Source organism: Poeciliopsis prolifica, unplaced genomic scaffold, assembly GCF_027474105.1.
Source record: "Poeciliopsis prolifica strain line A6 unplaced genomic scaffold, Auburn_PproV2 SCAFFOLD046, whole genome shotgun sequence".
NCBI classification, from domain to species: domain Eukaryota; kingdom Metazoa; phylum Chordata; class Actinopteri; order Cyprinodontiformes; family Poeciliidae; genus Poeciliopsis; species Poeciliopsis prolifica.
The window spans coordinates 1239797-1259306 of NW_026562421.1; the positions used below are offsets into that span (position 1 = coordinate 1239797).

General features: G+C 36.9%; 1 protein-coding gene across 2 annotated transcripts in view; it reads left to right on the top strand.

Moving 5' to 3' along the window:
* The window catches only part of LOC129377122 (arf-GAP with coiled-coil, ANK repeat and PH domain-containing protein 3-like), a 52257-nt gene extending 33740 nt beyond the window's left edge, over nucleotides 1-18517 (top strand). Inside the window, exons 5-25 of one of the 2 annotated variants that reach the window (XM_055056866.1) lie at nucleotides 189-247; nucleotides 612-795; nucleotides 1437-1481; nucleotides 1558-1653; nucleotides 2235-2309; nucleotides 4631-4642; nucleotides 8433-8545; nucleotides 8642-8693; nucleotides 9027-9127; nucleotides 9609-9720; nucleotides 9941-10149; nucleotides 11290-11359; nucleotides 11438-11532; nucleotides 11619-11836; nucleotides 11920-12009; nucleotides 12126-12218; nucleotides 12296-12510; nucleotides 12646-12755; nucleotides 13443-13553; nucleotides 13640-13701; nucleotides 17750-18517. In XM_055056866.1, the coding sequence (XP_054912841.1) occupies nucleotides 189-247; nucleotides 612-795; nucleotides 1437-1481; nucleotides 1558-1653; nucleotides 2235-2309; nucleotides 4631-4642; nucleotides 8433-8545; nucleotides 8642-8693; nucleotides 9027-9127; nucleotides 9609-9720; nucleotides 9941-10149; nucleotides 11290-11359; nucleotides 11438-11532; nucleotides 11619-11836; nucleotides 11920-12009; nucleotides 12126-12218; nucleotides 12296-12510; nucleotides 12646-12755; nucleotides 13443-13553; nucleotides 13640-13701; nucleotides 17750-17856 (2229 nt within the window). In that variant the 3' untranslated portion in view covers nucleotides 17857-18517. The remainder of the gene's footprint in view (nucleotides 1-188; nucleotides 248-611; nucleotides 796-1436; nucleotides 1482-1557; nucleotides 1654-2234; nucleotides 2310-4630; nucleotides 4643-8432; nucleotides 8546-8641; nucleotides 8694-9026; nucleotides 9128-9608; nucleotides 9721-9940; nucleotides 10150-11289; nucleotides 11360-11437; nucleotides 11533-11618; nucleotides 11837-11919; nucleotides 12010-12125; nucleotides 12219-12295; nucleotides 12511-12645; nucleotides 12756-13442; nucleotides 13554-13639; nucleotides 13702-17749) is intronic. The other variant, XM_055056867.1, reaches the window with a different exon arrangement.
* The last annotated feature ends 993 nt before the right edge of the window (nucleotides 18518-19510 follow it).

Genomic DNA, 19510 nt, shown 5'->3' on the forward strand with positions numbered 1-19510 from the left:
GAAAACATACAGAGGTGGTTTCCCTTCAAAGTGACTGAATTAGAAATACTTCTGTGCTTTACTCTTCAGCTAGATTTAAGATAAACTAATTTAATAATCCATTAGTTTTGTTTTATGCAAATGGTATTTTTTTCCCACCACAATTCTTTAACAAGTGACTAAAACTTACTGTGTTTTTTTTCTCTCAGATCCTGTTTGATCAAGCCCAGCGTTCTGTGAAGCAGCAGCTGCACAACTTTGTGAAAGAGTGAGAAAATCAGCAAACATTTTAAAACCTAGCCTAATTTTTCTTTCACTTCACATTAATTCACTACTTTTGTTTGGTTTAATATATAAAATTGCAATAAAATGTATCAAAATTTGTATTTTTAGCTTGATAAAATGTAAAGAAATTTAAGAATATAAATACTTTTTCAAAGCACATGTCTTTTTTTACTCTGCAACCGGCTTTACTGTGCTTAAAATACTAATCTGGGAACAACTTATACATCAGAAACATCTGAAATGATCAGCAATGACTTAAAATACCCAGAATTTAGAATTTTAGGATAAAGTTTGGTGTGAAGGAATTGTCTGGTTTTATCTGTATTTTTTGTGTCTATTTTTGACAGGGATGTTCGGAAATTCAAGGAGACCAAGAAGAACTTCGACCGTGTGCGGGAGGATATGGAAATTGCGCAGGTAAAGAATGCTCAGGCACCCAGGAACAAGCCGCACGAGGTTGAAGAAGCCACCAGCGCGCTCAGTATCACCCGAAAGTGCTTCCGACACCTTGCTCTGGACTACGTCTTGCAGGTTAGAAAAATGAGCATTGCAGATACTCAGACACTTAGATGAAAATTGATCAGTTACATCAACAAAGAATATGGTTTAGTCTGTTTGCCAGCAGCAACAACTGTACTTCCCTTCAGTTGTTTGTTTCATTTTATTTTAACCCCAGAAATGACAGCCGGCGGGGCATAAAGGAAACTGAATCAAAGTGGTCCCACGGGTTGTTCTGCTCATGTTTTTCTGCTTCAGTTTGTCTCCTGGCATCCTTCTTATGCAGCTCTTAGACATGTGACCCTTTTGCGCCCCTCATTTAATGTGTCTCTATGCAGAGAAGGTCAAAGCTGCAGGGCATTTTACTGAACATCTAAGTGACAGATTAAATGTAGCACAAAATATCTTTTAGGTTTGCATTGGTACGGCATACAGTGTAAAGCTTTTAACTCTGGAAATCCTCCTGGGGCTGTGTTCGCCGCTGCAGTGTGAAGGGAAAAAAGTCAATGTGGACATGTGCAAGAGGGCACGCTGAGGATTGTCTTTTTCAAAGTTAACTCCAGTCAGGCTTTTTGGTGTTCCTGCACTTTTTGAAAAAGGAGACAAAGGATTTCCACTAGAGGGAGTTATCTCAGTAGCTGGATTTCGCTGATGTCTTTTGTTTTACTCTGCAGATTAACGTCCTTCAGGCAAAGAAGAAATTTGAGATCTTAGATGCGGTACGTCAGAAGAAATTTGCAGACACACACTTGTGATCTGAGACTTCAAGCTGACCTCTAATGTTTTCCCATGCAGATGCTGTCCTTCATGAACGCCCAGTTCTCATTGTTCCAGCAGGGCTACAACCTCCTTGATGGGCTTGACCCGTACATGAAGAAACTTGCTGCTGAGGTGAACAAAGTTAATGCGAGTCCCAAACCTCTGTGCCTTCACAGATGCCAACAGAAGGCAATCGGTTCATCCATGATTCCCACTCATTAATGGAAAGTCTGCAATTAGATTAAGATATTTTCCGATTCTCAATAAGTATGAGAACTGGGAACTGTTGCATCCATCCAACAATCTGTCAATCCATTTGTTGGTCTTTCCTTTATCCCAGTCTGGATTTTGAAGAGTCCCATTTTTAAGCTGCACTCCTGAAATAACCTACATAAGTGCATGTGATATTTAAACCTTAAAATGTGCTTAAACACTGGGAACATCCTGGGAACACTAAGAGTTTGACTCTTGAAATCTAAGTAACTTTAGCTTTAAAATGTGTAAGAACAGATTCTTTATATATAAACATGAGATTTAAGCAGGAGAACATTGTTTTTTGTTTTGTTTCTAATCCCACAAGCTTGTTACATAAAGCTGTTCTCATAACTAGACAAATGAAACTTGTAAAAACAAGTTTTTATAGGATTAAAACAATTAATTAAATCAATTAATATAGGATGTACTTTGTGTTCACATTTTGAACTGACTTTCAGCTCGATCAGCTGGTCATTGATTCTGCCATGGAAAAGAGGGAAATGGAACATAAACATGCAACTATTCAGCAAAGGGTGAGTTCCTCTTTCATCCTGTTTTCCTCTTGAATATTTGAATAAGTCTGTGTTGAAAATAATAAATTGCCTTTAGTTAATTGTCCTCATCAACTACCTACAGAATTTCATGCTATGCTGATGACGGTAGCCTGTTTGTACCTAGTATTTTAATGTTTGTACCTAGTATTTTAATCTTTGCATATCTTCTGTATGTTGTGATGTTTCTGCCACAGGTTTGTGTCTTTAAATAAGTGGACAGGTTGCTGCTGAGCTCCTCCTTTTGAGTTTCAGTTGTGACTTGTTCCTTAGCATCTGTTGTGACCGGAAAAGGATTAGAGCTGTGCAGCTGGGAGGTGTTTAATTAATCTGCCAAACAAAGTATGCCGCATTGATTTAAGCTTCAAATCAGGTGGAACTAAGTGTTTTAGGACATTTTAATCCTACTGTTGTCGTCTGTAGATGGTTGGCAACTGTCAGCACATATGTGTGGTGATCCATAAGCCAGAACTTCAAAGCACTTTTAGTCTTGTAAGCTACTGACTGCAAAGTTTACTTGCATTTTGGTAGAGGCGGCCCTATAATAGCACTGACAAACCCAGACTGGTTGAATTAGAAATTACATTAACTCTGGGGTAATTACAAATTGTTTACATTTTTCATGGACCATTCTGCTATTTGGGTACAATTTAGGAAGGTAATTAGTTTTCAGTGCTGGTGTTGCTGTGAATGTTTGTTTTTTGATAGTGCCAATAGCCACTGGAATAATAGGGATACAGAGTAACATCTTGCCAATTGCTGCACCATTTATGATGTTGTCAGGTCTCAGGAAGACATTGTCAGACATCAGACTAAGCAGCTTTCAATATCAGACTTAAGACCTACTACAGACTTTGAACTCCATCAATCCGAATGGATCCCATCAGACAGAACTCCATCAAGCCAAACCATTTTAATTAGAATCCTGTCAGATCAAACCTTATCAGTTCAAACTGCTTCAAACCAAACCCCATCAGACCATTAAATGTTGCATTCATGTAAACATGTAAACATCCAAACATTTATCCATTTCCATCTCTTTTTCCTGTGTCTCCTGTGAATTTATGGAGCACTCATGTATTTAAACTTTTAAAATATGTCAAAATCTGATTGAAGACTTTGAGCATGGGTGAGTAAAATTGATCGATCTTTTATTTTTCCTTCAATGGGGAATTTGGGTACAACAGCATCAAAGTGGCAGCCAGAACCCAAACCCCATTAGACCAAACTTCATCAAGCTAAGCTGCCTAAACCTGAACACCATTAGTTCATCCCCATCAGACCAAACTACCTAAAATAAAATCCCAACAGTCCAAACCTCATCAGTCTGAACCTTACTAGTCTAAGCCCCATCAGTCCAACCTGCCTCAGACCTGATAAAGTACTCTATTTTGTCAAATGCTGACCAGACTCCTTTGGGCCTAATATCCTGCTTACTGTGTGGTCCTCAGGTAAAGGGGCATCAAAATAAACTCCAAATCCAAGGAAAATGTCTCCTATAGCAAAGTCATGAAAGTTCCAATGTCTTATGTTGTATGTTATAATATAAAATGTAAAATATCAATGCCATTGTGTCAAAAATACTGCACTTGACCTTCCATCACCATGCCTTTAGTGATTGAGGTTTAAACTCAATAAATGATGTTGATGTCAATTCTATATTAGCTACAGCACTTATTTTGCATTCTAGCAGAGATCAATGTATCGAATAAGGTATTGAATAAGGAAGTAGTTTCTTTAGCAATACCAAAACCAGGTGGTTTCAGAAAAAATTTCTAGCAGAAATGAATTGAATCCATAAAGGAAGTCCTCGTTGTCTCGTTGTCTGGCATCTCCATCTTTAATAATGCACAAAGTGTTATTTTCGGCAGGCCGATGTCTGTTGGATCTACACCCCAGGGTCAGTGGCCATCTGCCAGGCAGCTCTGCTGCGTTCCCCCTCCAGGCGTTGTAGTCTCTGATATGGAGAGATCCAGTGGGAAGGGTTGGGGTTCAGATGTGTAGCCAGTTATTGATGCATTTCTGTCTGAGCTGTTAGGCACTTAACCAGCACCCTTCATTTTGGGACATCTGGTGTGAAGTAGGTAAACTTTGAATGAAGATGTTATTAAATCTGATCGGTGATGTTTTCTGCTGCTGAAGCATGATTGGGGATTGGTAATGAGGATAATAAGCAGTTTGCTTAACCTGACAGATTATCTCATTATCCCAGTTTAAACCATTCTTCTGCTGCTGGACACTAATTCTCTGTTATCTTTTCTGTCTCTTCCGTCTCCCTGATGGTGCCATGTTCATCACCTCAGACTCTCATGCAGGTGAGTAGGCCTCCTTTTGTTTTTCTGTCTGGATTTTGCTGGGTTTTCACTGGAAACTTTGGTTTAGCTCATGCAGACCTATGTCTTAACTTTAAGTCTGAAAACATTTACTGCTTACTCTGTGCTTTATCAAGCTGTATTTGAACTTTAGAAGCTTTGAGGGCAGGCTAAAGTGGATCCTGAATAATTTACAATGCACAATCAGAAGCCAAACTTTAGTTTGAGTGGCCTACATAGAGTCACAAAGTTAGAGCTGCCAGTTCAAAGAGCAAATATAACCAAGGAGGAGCTCAAAATGAATTATTCTTATATGGATGTTCATTTAGTGACAGATAGAAATAGTTTAGAAGGACTTTTTTTCCTGTTTTTATACTTTCATCCCCTTCAGCTGTGGACAGTAAGACCTAAGTGAACCTACAAAGGTGAAAGAGCATTAAGAAATAAGGAAAGCAGAAAGTAAGATTAAGCTTTAAAACAAAAGACTGTTACTGCTGCTGGGGAGGCACGCAGAGAAGCAAAAGGGCCCAAATGTCAGAACCATTTATTTTTAATCTGTGCTTTAATGGAGAAGTCATGTTGGAGACTGGTCATTGCTTCTGCTACCTGCTGCTCCTGCACATCCTGGGTTTATTTTTACTGCCTGAAGCTGCATGCTGATGTTGGAATGAAATAACGACTGAATATTTTAGCTTTTATGTTGTGTTCTTTGTTTCATTTATTCATTAACTAGGACAACTTAGTTGTAGTATTTAGTACAAAACTGTCACCGATGATGTAAAATGGTGAAACGGAAATGTGGCAACTTTGAAAATCTTCTAAGTGATCTGATTTTTTATGTTTGTGTTTGATTGGTTTTGAAATTAGTTTGGTTTAAATGAAGTTCATATAAGTTCATGTATTATGATCAGGTGCTCTTCACAAGATCCCGAGACATTTGCGAAGTTCCCATTAAATGTTGCATTCATGTAAACATGTAAACATTCAAACATTTATCTATTTCCATCTCTTTTTCCTGTGTCTCCTGTGAATTTATGGAGCACTCATGTATTTAAACTTTTAAAATATGTCAAAATCTGATTGAAGACTTTGAGCATGGGTGAGTAAAATTGATCGATCTTTTATTTTTCCTTCAATGGGGAATTTGGGTACAACAGCATCAAAGTGGCAGCCAGTCAAAGCAAGAAGACGCACATAAATGCACAATATAAACTAAATTAAAACATAATATCAAACAAAATAAAATAGCCTATTTACTGTTTGATTTAGTCATAAGAAAGTATTTTCAAATCCTAACTAATGATGCTTAGAATGGGGTGCTATGGTTTCATAGGGGTTAAGCTCCACCCACATAACGAGGCCATAGCGGCTGTCGCAGGTTCGATTCCTAGTATGGGAACATTTGTCGCAGGTCTTCCCTCTCTCTCTCATTACCCACCTTCCTGTCTGAGCATTTTCAAATAAAGGCCACTAGAGCCAACAAAACTTTGAAAAATAATTGTTGTGTTTTGGTGATCATTTAGCCTAATTTACTTGGAAAGCCAACTTACATACATGTCAGGTTTGGCTAAATTTCGATACTTTCTTTGATTGCCTTTAAATTACACGACAGATATATAAATTAACTACATAAGCAAAAGCACAGTATCTATTATCTCAACTCAGCACAACTCCAAAAACAGTTGTGTGAAAGATGAGGAAAAATGGAGAGCTGAAACTATTCCTAGTAGGATGTGGGAATCAATGAATTCCTAAATCTGAAGCTTAAAATCCAGGGAAATGTGTTCTGATGAAAGTTGTGCTTGTTCTTTAGGCAGGTGAAGGAGATGCCACTAATCTGTTTACGTCTAAGGGCTTTCATACAATCTCATTTTCCAATTTAAGTATTAACCTAAGCTTGATGATTTTGACTTCGTTAATGATTTGAAGGTTGTGGATGCTTTCACGATCAATATGGAATCTGATATTGCATATTTTTGTTGAGGAGCAGATGTCCAGTGACACATGAAATCTGCAGTGTTCATGAGGCCCCGGGTGATCCTGCAGGTGATTCACACATGTTGCCAACTGGGCAGCATTAGGTGTTGCAGGCAGGCAGCATAGTCTGCAGGCTGGCAGGAGCAGCAGGTGGATGACGCATCGCAGCACGTTTCACTGCACCGTTCCATGTTCCTGCTTGTTCCCGCCTGCTACTCAACAATTTTACATGTTTTGCCCGTAACATTCAGAAGTCTCCTGCTTGTTTAATAATTCACTCGAGCTCTTTTTGGTCTGTGTGACGTTGGGCCGTTAAAAATTGATGATCTTTGTTGTAGAAGTAGAGAGTTTTCAGAGCAGCACGGCAGTGCATTTTCTGTTTCTGATGTCCTGCTCTTCATTTAAGACAGTGGAGGTAAGTTGTTTGTTTTTTTTGTGATCTGTTAGAGTTTGAAGCAAGCAGAGTCTCTGTCGATGTTAAATCTAGCTTGCTGAGGTTTTTGTTTGGTTGTCTTAGATGCCCTCCAGGGTGGATTCCTGCTGGGTCACCATGGGGATGAACATTTAACCTTCAGCAAGAGAGGCGTACTGAAACAACTGCAACTAATGCAAACCAAGCAGATCTGCTACTAGTTTCTGGGTCAAGAGCAGCTGAAGCATTGCAGTGTAAATTAAAATGTTTGCGGTCATGGATACGGTGGCAGCTGTATGGTAATTAGTTGTAATCCCAAGGCTCAGGCTTCAGTGCGCAGGGTCAAAACGTGAGTGTTGGAAGTACTTTCCGGAGTTCGGTAGCCTAGAGGTCCTGCAGTTAGAAAGTGGGGAAAGACATGATCCTACTCTCAGACTTCGGCTCCACAGACTCCGGTTTATAGTTGTGGAGGTTTTTGAAGATTTTTCCATGTTGCTGAAACATATCCAGTGTTTAAAAATGAAGATATTTTGTCGGTGGAATCGCAGCTTGGTAGGTTGACTTGTATTTCTAAATATTTTCATGTTTCTAGAAGACATTTGATAGTATTCAACAAATTATTTGCCTTTTTTTAAATTCATATTTATTTGATTTTTTTCATTGAAATATTGTTCTTGATTTCTTTTTCAACTACTGTACAAAAATATTTTGCTCGAAAGAAACAGGTTGTGCGAAATAAAAACAAGAGGTCTCTGAGGCAGATAGACATAATATGGTGCTTTGTGTAAGAGGTTCATACATCTTTAATATTATCTCGTTGCCACATCAAGACATTAACTGTTTTGATTAGGATTTTATATATAACAGACCAGCTCTAATTAGTGCATTACTGTAAATCTATTAATAAGTACAGCTCTGAAAAGTGTGATGTTTATTTCACCGAACTTTGGAGAAAAATAAAAAATAAACAAATAAACTTTCTCTTTATAGATGTTCTTGTCAAAAGTCACAATTTGCATATATAAAAAATTGAGTAAATGTTTTTCTACTGCATATCGGCCTTTTATAATTTTACAACCATAATTCAGTCCTCTGAAATCTTTTAGGACTGCATTTCCTTTATAGCATTTTGCTAAGTCTATAGCTCAGTGTTGTGGGGCCTGTGGAGGAAATGGGCAAGTAATATCATGCCACCTGTATGAAAAGAAAACATCTTTCTTTTTACACATGATTACAAAGTTTAAAATGATTCAGTTTGTCTAATGTGTACAATGCTCAGCACACAGTGAAAGCTGCTGGTCTTCTAGACGAATCTACCTGCAGCCTGTTTGCAGGGTTTTCTGTCCTTTGTTGAGTGTTTAAATTCCTTTAACATCCAGAATTAAAATCCTTTCCCCTCCGCAGGACTTTTCATATGACGACTCGAAGGTGGAGTTCAACGTGGATGCCCCGAGTGGCGTGGTGATGGAGGGCTACTTGTTCAAAAGGGCTAGTAATGCCTTCAAGACCTGGAACAGGTAACGGCCATGGCGAATCATTTATTCAGTAAGTCAAATATTTACAGTCATTCAAATGGCTTAATTTATTGCTTTTCCTCTCTGTTTCTGTTACAGACGGTGGTTCTCCATACAGAACAATCAGCTAGTCTATCAGAAGAAGTTGAAGGCGAGTCCATTCATCTTTAAGCCATCAACTTAAGATAAAAGCAATAATATATTTTGATGTTGCAGTAATCTTTTCTGAAATCTGTGTGTTTGATGTCAAGGAGATAAGTGACAAATATTTCTGCAGAAAGATTTGAGATACTAGCAGATATCTGTTGACACTTTGCTGGTGGGGATTCGTGGATCCCAGTAGAGATGTTTGTTCTCTCGTAGAACTCATTTCAATAGATGGAGAACTTGTAGAGATTTCCTTTTGCAGGAAGCATATCAGGAATAGAAAAGCTGTTCTCCTTTTTCTTGTTAAGAAATATGACGAGTCGTTTTGTGTGAACAGGATGTTCTGACGGTGGTAGTGGAAGACCTCCGGTTGTGTTCTGTTAAACCATATGAAGATATCGAGAGGAGGTTCTGCTTCGAGGTCGTCTCCCCGTTCAAGTAAGGAATACTTGAAAGGGGGATGCTTGGATTTGTTTTGGGGAAGGACCATCAAGAAAAAAAAATTATGGTTCATTATGACATTTATGCGAACATATATTTTTGCTTTCTCTTGACCTGTTTATTTCTGGGAAAATTCTTGTAATAAAAAGAAATTAAGGCCTTCAAAAAATTACATTAGCTTTAAATTTGTTAACAACAGGTCTTAAATTTTGTAATGGCAGTACTATTTAAGTTATTTCATATAGCAAGTCATACAGCACCCAACAGAAAGGCCAATATATCAACTATCCATCTAACAATCCAATCAGCCAACAAATAGTCCAACTAGTCCTCAGACCCCTATTGAAATCATCTTATCAATAATCCAATAATCTTATCAATAATCCAATAATCTAATACTATTACAACCCAACCAACCATCAAATTTCAACACATCAACCATTATACATTCCTGTAACACAATCAATATGTGTTACAGGAGCTGCATGCTTCAGGCTGAGTCTGAGAAGCTAAGACAGGCTTGGATTCAGGCGGTTCAAGCTAGCATTGCTTCAGCATACAGAGAGAGCCCGGACACTTTCTACATAGAGGTGAGTCATCACTTGGTCATAAATAACTTGAGGGTAACGTTTACAAGTTGTTAATGAGATTTCACCTCATGTTTGTGTTTCAGGGCTGTTAAACACATGACTCTAATTATTGTACTTGGATACAGTTTTAGTCAGGTTTTCCTTTTCGTTCTGTTTTAAATGTAATGATTTTCAGGTCACTTTTGGGGTGCATCTGATGGATTTTTATATCTAATTTCAGCATCTGGACAGAACTGCCTCTCCATCCACCAGCAGCATCGATTCAGCCAGCGAGCCGCGGGAGCGCAGCGCCCGGGGTGAGACCATCCTGCAGCGCATCCAGAGCCTGCCGGGGAACGAGCAGTGCTGCGACTGCGATCAGGTCGACCCGCGCTGGGCCTCCATCAACCTGGGCGTCCTTCTGTGCATCGAGTGCTCCGGCATCCACAGGTGGGAAACAGAGGAACATGCGAGCAATAAGACCCAAACTGTCTTATTAGAACAAAACAGAAAAACATGCTGAGGTTGACTAATGTTGAAAATATTCACTTAGTCAAAGACCTACAGAATGTTTTTCTGGAAAATAAAGGAATAAAATTTTAGGGGCTTTTATTTGATTTGGATAATTGAAAGAAGAAAGTTAGAGAATGGGAAAAAATATTGGCTTAAAACCAATCCATCCATCTGTTTGTCCATCCATGTCCACTGCATGAAAATCTGTCATAAATTCAGAGTCAGCATTGGATTTGTACTTCAAAAATATGAGAACTTTCAGATTTGTCTCTGAAAAATGTAAATTCAAATAAAAATTTGTAGGAATACTATCCTAAAGAAAGTAGAAATATGATTTCAAAGTGATCACCATCAATACTTGGAAGGTAAATAAAAAATTGGCACGTCCTAAAAATAAAGACAAAAAAAATAATTCTCACAAAATTTGAAATGGCGCTGTTTTTCTTCACCAGGCTGTTTTTGTATAAAACAGTTTGTGTCCAATTGTAGGAAATTGGAAACATAGTTAAGGTTCAGGAAACATTAAAAAAGCCGTACAAGTATTTAGAAAAACCAAGGTTTTATATCACAGGATTACCTTGAAAGCATATCCTGATGTGCTGATTTTAACAGAGTAGCATTGCTGCAAAATCAAGTTTATGCTCCCTAAATCAGCTTGTTTTTCTTTTTTACAAAGAGAAGAGACCTTTTATTACATTAATTCAATGTCAGAATAAAAAAAAAAAACAATCCGCAGGATTTGCATGTTTTCCTTTGAATTAAACCCAGTTTCTTTTTACTCCCACTTGTTGAATATGCATGCTCCCGCTCCATGCTCGTCTTCTCACAGTTGGGATCAGACATGCTCTTTTGTTACAATACAGTTTTCTTTCTAGCATACCACTGTTGCCCGGATACTAGACAGTAATTTGCATCACATTAGGTGTCTGGAATAACAAAATATGTGACTGATCTGTTTACCTTCCTTCCTCCACATCCGTACAAAAGAGGAATAACGGCCTCATTTCTTTCTTTGAATCAACAGCCATCTCCTGCTTCAACTTAGCATATTATGATGTTGAAATGTTTTTATTTCAGGAGTCTTGGGGTCCACTGTTCAAAAGTCCGTTCTTTGACGCTTGACTCATGGGAACCAGAGTTATTAAAGGTATGGTTAATTCTTTAAATACTTTGACATTTTGTGTTCTTACAGATTATCAATAATATTTATTTTATTTCCTTGCAGCTGATGTGTGAGCTTGGAAACAGCGTCATCAACCACATATATGAAGGTTCATACCAAGAACAAGGTCTGAAGAAACCAACACCCTCCAGCTCAAGGTAAAGATGTATAAAAACGCAGCAAGCTTATATTTGAAATATTATTTCTGAGGCAGTAAAATGAATTGAAACCTGTTTTGGTGCAGGCAGGAAAAAGAAGCATGGATTAGAGCGAAGTATGTGGAGAAGAAATTCCTGAAGAAGCTGGGCTCTACTGAGATCCTCGTCAATGGTGAGAGGAAGTCAGGGAGGCACTGGAGTGTGAAGAAATGCCGGAGACACAACAGCGCCACCACTGTTCCCAAAACACAGAGACGATACAGACAAGAGCCTGGCAGCACTTCCCCTTCTGCTCTCTCAATTGGCAAGTCCAATAATGCAGTTGTTTTTATTGTTAATCATTACAAAATTTAGAAACGTTGCGTTGTTCATTTGTCTCTATCACAGCAGCGGCCAAATTCAGACGAGAATCTTTGTTTTGCCCTGATGAGCTGGATTCTCTCTTCTCTTACTTTGATAATGGATCTGGTCCTCGAAGTGAGTTTGTTGCTTTTAATACTCCTACATTCAATCATAGACCCATGTGGGAACATTGTGGGAATAACCAGAAGTCTTGAGCAAGCGGATGCATTAAATTAACTTTGTGTCTGCAGGTTTGAGTAGCGACAGTGGCTTGGGAGGCAGCACAGACGGAAGTACAGACATCCTGGTGTTTGGCTCGGTGGTGGACAGCGTCACAGAGGAGGGTAGGTCTAGTTTGAGAAGGATGACGTAACAGCTGTGGGGTTAGGTAAGCAGCTCCAAATACTTATGTGATCTGCAGAGTGCGAAGTGTCTGAAGAGTCGAGCGGTGAGACTGAGGCTGAGACTTCAGACCCGGAGGACACAAGGGAGATGGATCCTGGAACGCTGCTCTATAAAGCCTCTAAAGCTCGCAACCTGCCCGTCATGGCAGAAGCTCTAGCCCACGGCGCCGACGTTAATTTGGTTAACGACGAGGATGAAGGAAAGACACCTCTTATACAAGCTGTTACTGGGGTGAGTTAGTCGAGACAAACTGTTGATAATTCATTTTAAAATGTGACTGAAATGATCCCTAACTGTAAATATGTTCGGCTGTTTTTGCTCTACTGTCTTTAGCAATAAATTGCTTAACTTCTAACTTTGTTTTAGGGTTCTCTGGTTGCCTGCGAGTTCCTGCTGCAGAACGCTGCTGATGTGAACCAAAGAGATGCAAGAGGGAGGGGGCCCTTGTACCACGCTACTTATCTGGGACACACAGGGTGAGTCAAAATAAACCATTTCCCATCTCTGCTCTAAAATGTTTGTGGACAAGTTTAGAACTAGTCTTAACACAGTTTATACAAGATTGAAATTATGTGCTGCATGTGACTCCTTAGCATTTTAATATCAAAACAGCTTTAAGATATGTTGTTCATACAGATGACAACGTAAAGTATAATTAATTGAATATTGAGGTGATGTTTTGATCATTTTGATTTAGTTACAAGTTCTGAGTACTCCATTTTGCACTAAAAAGATACTTGATTGATGAACTGGAAAAGCAGGAAGGACTCTAACGAGGTCCTTTCAACTGATTCACATGTTTATTGGGAGACTGTTTGGCTACTTTATGTAAATTACCAATAAGTTTCTAAATGAAGAAAAATCATATATGGGGTTCCCCTAGGCTTCCTTCTCAGGATACTTTTAATTACTATCTGCATGTTCTACATAGCGCCAATTTGAGAGTTTTTACTTAATCTCTTACAATATCTCTCACGTCTTTTACAGACACTGTTCGCTCATTTAATGTTAGCTCTTGTCTGTGTAATGTGCTTTGAATCACCATATACAAATGAGCTTAATTTGGCTTACAAAATTTTAAGTTTCACCGAAACTAAATGTCTACTCTTATTCGCTCAGTGATTGTTTGCTGTTTTTGACTCCAGTTTTTTGTGTTTTTCTAGGCAGGTTTGCTTGTTCCTCAAAAGAGGAGCTGCACAGAATGATGGAGATGAAGACGGCCAGGACCCTTTGAGCATAGCCGTGCAGCAAGCCAACGCAGATATAGTCACGCTGTATGTTAATGGACTAAAACACTTCAGATCCAGTTTTGGTGTAAAATTCAGTCGGCTCATCCTGTTGTTTTGTTGTTTTTTTTCAGGCTGCGACTGGCCAGGATGAACGATGAAATGCGGGAGTCAGAGGGGCCCTTCGGTCAGCCAGGTCAATACCCGATCAGCAGCCCCACCGAGCAGCAGTATAAGAAGTGCATTCAGGAGTTTATCTGCATCCATATAGCAGACTGCTAATCAGGTTCAGTCAGGGTCATTTGGCATTCAGGGTGAATATCCTTGCCCTGCTGTTTCTGAGGGATTTTTATACCTTAAACCGTTCCGAAGTCATTTTCTCTCTCACACTTCAGCTGGAACTTGGTGTTGATCTCCAACATTGAAGTCAATCTTGACCAACTAATTGAAAAAATAAAAATTTCAACGCAGATGATGTTTGAACACAAATAAATTCTGTTCAAGTTCTCAGATTTAGGTCCTTAACTTGCCGCAGAAATTCACTAATGCTTTCAACCAGTCCACACATGTGAGGTTCATTCAACCAATCTGAGGCTGAATGAACCTCCCTGAAGATGTGACTCCATGTGAAGATCTTAGTTTTTCCATTTATGCTCTTTGTCATCCCTACAGTGAGAAGACCTGTAAAAGCTGATCCTAACTGTGACCAAATGATTCTCAGAGTTGTTTATATGTATTGATCAGCAAACTGGTCAAGTGAAGCTCTTATGATGCACTTTTGTGACAAACGGGGGTTTTATTTTCTCTTAATTTTATTCTTGTCAAAATGTTCTGAGCAATGGTGCAATAACTTTTTTAGTATTTTTTGTATTGTTAAATAATGTTTCAGGGGAAGTATTTTCTTTATTTAAAACAGGGTAGATTTTGTTAGATGAGCACTTACGCAGACAGTATTATGTTTTCATTAGAAAATCTTTATAGTTTAATTTATTCACTTGATGGTGGATTTATTTTGCTTATTAAGCTGCACTGGAAGATGGGATTTTTAAAACAATAAATCAGAGAAAATCCATTGTATAAAAGTTAATCGGTACAATGTTTGTTTAAATGCTTTATTACAACTACACAACAAGTGAAGTTGTTTTTATTTCCAATGCATGAGAAAATGTTGACTTTGTCCTCCAAATTCTCATTGCTTCTCAGTTAATGCATTTAGTGTTGCTAAATAATGTTGGTATTTACATTATTTTTGCCAAATATAGTGGAGCATGTTTTAAATATTTGTTCCATATAGGATTCTTTTTTCCTGCTATTACTGCCTGGATAGTAAGTTATTTGGGTTTAGTTTTGACCAAAGAAAAAGAAAAGCCAGCAGTTTTTAAACACCTTTTTCTTATTTCTAGTAAGACATGAATGTGTTTTTTTTAACTGTACAGAAATTGGATAGGGGCTACAATTTGGAGTTATGCTACATTTATTGATTACATGTTTCATGACACATTGGGACAATCATAACTGAGGTGCAAAATTTGCACATGTTGAAGCTGAAATGCATGTTTTGCTATTATAAAATAGATTTCTGGAACTTTAAGATGGAATTGTTTCAACACTGCATTGTTGCTTTATATTGGATTGCCAATTGTTTCTGTTTTAAGTTTCACATCAAAAATGAACACTAACATTGTTTCATCAACTTTAGAGCTAATATGCTGCCCTTAGTCCATTGCATTGTACAATGATCATATTATGTTTGCCATTTTGTTTAACATTAAATAGTTCACCAGCTGGAATCTTGCTAATAGTTGGCTAGGTTTCTAATTTTCCATTGAAAGAGTCTTACTATTGGAGAAATTACAAATATTAAGAGTTTCATCAAATGAAATATTTGGCCAATCATTTCAAAAAATTTTTATCATATATGATCTTTATTGTGGTCATCTAATGCATAGAAAAAACAAAAGAAAAGAGCTTTGCACTGCACAATTAACAGTAATGCTGTTGCTTTTGGTTGCTCCAGCTCAAATTTAGCCCCACAAAATTTATTTTAAAGATTTCATAGCTAACAGAAATTAATAAATAATTACACTAACATAAACTGATTTAAAATTTTCTAATTATATTTTTCATAAACTGAACTGTTACAAAAGTTAACCAATCTTAAAGGTAGTTAGCATAATCAGGCCGAAGCTAATATGTTTATGTTACATACAAAGCTGCTAATTTTCACTTTTTAGCTTTAAAAACTTTTTTTTTTCAGTGAGTTTCACTTTTTTTTAGTGCACAGTAGAAAAATGTCATTTTCTTATGAAAAGAGTCAACCTAGATCCACAAAGCTCCCATTGCTAGTCTTTCAGTCCTGTTTTACATTTTTTGCTAGCTGTCAAAAATAAAGTTCAAAACTGTGAAAAATTGAGGAAAGATCTACTTTTTATTCGACTGACATTTCTTATTACTTTCTGTTCAAGATGGAGAATATATATTTTCCTAAACCACATCCATATTTATTGCACAGTCCCTAGTTTGTATTTACCACCACTAAATATTTTTGCAGGCGTTTGTGGTGACGAGAAGAGCAGCTCACTCATTTTCTCTTCTTTCTCGTTATTGATAGACCAGAAGCACTTTTTCATGCAGCCTTTTTCTAATTTGTTGGCAGTATCTCACAACAAAATTTGTAGTTTTCAAGTGAAAAATGTTGTGACTAACAGTTTTTTCCATTAAGCCAATGAACGATTATGTGTTGTATACATTGTGGTGTATGTACAGTGACTGTAGTGAATACTAAATCCTATTAACACATCTTTCTTTTGGCATCTCTTTTCTAACTTCCTTATATATTTTTTTTACTTTCTGTCTGTTATCTGTAAAGCTTATTTGAATAGTGCAAGAAATGTTTCTCTAAATATTCTGTACCTGTGCTTATTAACACTACATATGTATTTCTTCTGTTTCCTTTGAAATGATACTGGAAATAAACAATGTCTGTCTTAACACTAACCTCTTTGTCTTGTGGCTAACCTTCTTACTATTTCTTTGATAAAAGGGGAAGGACTATCTTCAAAAGTGCATGACATAGTTACTATGCACAATTATCTGTCAAAGCCTCCACAACAAAGTCATAGAGCCTTGATAAAGTACTAATTTTCCTTATAGTTTTCCACATGTTATTTTAATTTAAACTACAAACATGTCTTTCATAGTGATTTTATGTGACAGCTTCCCTGTCTCTGCAGGAAATATTTAGAGACATCAGATCAAAGAACAATTGTATGCCACACTTTTCAGATTTCATTCGTAAATATTAATTGAAACTATGTCACATCTTCCTTCCACTTTACAAAAGTACTCTGCTCTTTTTCTCAATCACAAGAAAATTCTAATAAAATAGTTTGAAGTTTGTGAATGTCTTATAAAAAAAAATATAAAAAAAGTTCCACGGTAGAAGAATACTGACAATGTGTCATTTCAACTTAATTCAGGTTATTTATATTGTGCCATTTTACAACAAGTGTTTCAAAACCAACATACTTAGTTACAACAATCCAAACATACTGTAATATAAGCAAAAATCATATAAACTTTTTTATTACAATCTTGTAGCTTTTAATTTACTTTCTGCGATCCAAACAGGAACCTAAAACAATAACTTAGTATGGAAAATGCATTAATTATACAACTTTGGTCAGCTTTGAATGAAGTTAAATCAAACATCTGATATTTTTTTTGTAGTTTAAGATAAAAGTTTGACTGAAAGAGAGAGGAATGGGTGGAAGAGTGAAAGCTTTGAGTAGCTGAGGTCAAGCATCCAAAATGAGGGAAAATTTAAAAGAAACAGATAATGTGTGTTTAAAATAGGGAGCAGTAAATAAGTAGTAACAGTAAAATCACAAAAACGTTACAAACTTTTATCAAGTTTGAAACTTGATAAAAGTTTCAAGTTTGTTTTTCGTTCACATTGTAACTCCTGGAAGGTTTTCCAGACACAAACATGGCTGCTTTTGTTGTGTGTATATATATATAAATATATTCAATGGTTACCGTAACAACGAGAGGCATGAATGCCCCGTATTTGGGAAGCTGAATGAAACGAAGTTTCAGGGCGCCTCAAAGCCTTCTATTCTGTGCTTTCTCTTCTTTTTTCCCCTTGTATTTTATTTTGTGGCCATTCAAAGATAAAAGAGAAATATCCTGGTCTCATGAGATGATTTTTCATTGATGTTTCTTTGTTGTTTGTTTTCTACTAGGAGACACAACATACATTGACATCTTCAGGGAGTTTTCCCATATGGCCTCCCACAACCCGGAGAAGCTGAAGCGTAGGAGTTTGCACTTCCGACACTCCTTCAGGTAGTCCCCTGAATATCTGGAGAGGAAGGCTGCCTCCCCCTTCATACTTGAGATTCAATAACAAGTGACCTGGAGGAAGAATCTGAAGTTCTTCATCATTCATCATGGTGTACCACTTCCTGTACCTCCTTAAAACTGTGCTTAAGGTAGATAGATTATGTCTCAGAAAAGACTTTATTTTGGTAGGACAATGTTTTTTTTTTTGTTTGAGGATTTGCTGGTCTTCTCCTCTTCAATATGACTATAAAAACATTATTATTCCTTCAAAAGGTTTGATAATTCCTTCTTTTGCCTGTAGTGATATATATTTACCAATTTATTCTGTCTGGATCATTGAAGGAATCTCATTATTACCTTATCTTTCTACATGCATGCATTACATTTCATACTTAAACGTTCAAATACAGTTAGGAAGTGTCACATTAGCCATCATCATCATCATCATCATCATCATCATCATCATCATCATCATCATATTCTTGCAGTGTTATTTTAATGTGCTGTCTATTTTGATGAGAAATGTCTTATTTTGCATCGACTACGCTGGTCTAGTCCTTGTAAAATCTTTGTTTGAATGTAACTTGCTTTACCACTATGAGATGAGGTTTTTTTGTTCTGTAAGCATGCTGGAGAAGCAAAATAAATTGTTAATATATCTTGAATGAGAGACGAGTGCAAATAGAAGTTGTCTGTTTTATCTTCTTGTGTGTTTTCTTATTGGGTGAACAGCAGCGCCCCTCAGTGGTCATATTGGCCATTAGATTCAACAGATTTTGAAGCGTTGGTTTCAAGAACATTTTACAGATGTCATTAAACAATAACTATTTGAACCTTTTGTGTGTCAAGATGGAAATACATTAATAATGAACTTCAAGAAAAAAATATTGGTTTAAACTTTACATGATTATTTCTGGAAAAATCCTAAGTTTATCATTCCACATTGTGAAAGACTGCATGCATGATTTTTTGTCACTCGTTTCAGAAAGTGAAGCTGATGTTATTTAGTTTCATATGTTACTTTGATGATTATGGGTTACACATTTTGAAAAGAAACCCCAAAATTTAGTATGCATGTATTTCCCTTCGCTCTCTCTCTCTTATTTCCTGCTCCTTTATTGCACAAAAAAGCCAGCAGATCCCATAAAATATCTCAAAATAAATAAATAAAGCAAAAAAAAACTTTATTACATTTGTTAAATCAATTGTATAATTCAAATGAAAGTGAAAAATTAATCAATTCTGTAATAATTTTTTAAGTTTAAATTAATTTAAAAATTGTTTAATAAATTGGAACAAAAAGAGCGCGAAGTCCTAAAAAGTCTTACAAGAGATCAAATTTGATTTGATTATTTTCCAAGTCTCCAGGAATAATTATTTACAAAAAATATTAGAATTTTCATATTTCAGACATTATTAATTCAAGCAAAATGTTGATTTTTTTGTTTGAAATAATGAGTTGGACAAAAACCTGGTGAAGATTAGAACGCTTTCGCCTAAATGATTACGAAGGATAGGCCAAACCAAGAAAAAGAATAAAATATAGATTCATACGCGAACAATTTTAGACTGAATATGTGATTTGATTGAAGAAGACAGGAGGAAGACGCATAACCGCAATAGACGATCTTTGGCAGTTTTACTCCCTTCACTTTGCGATG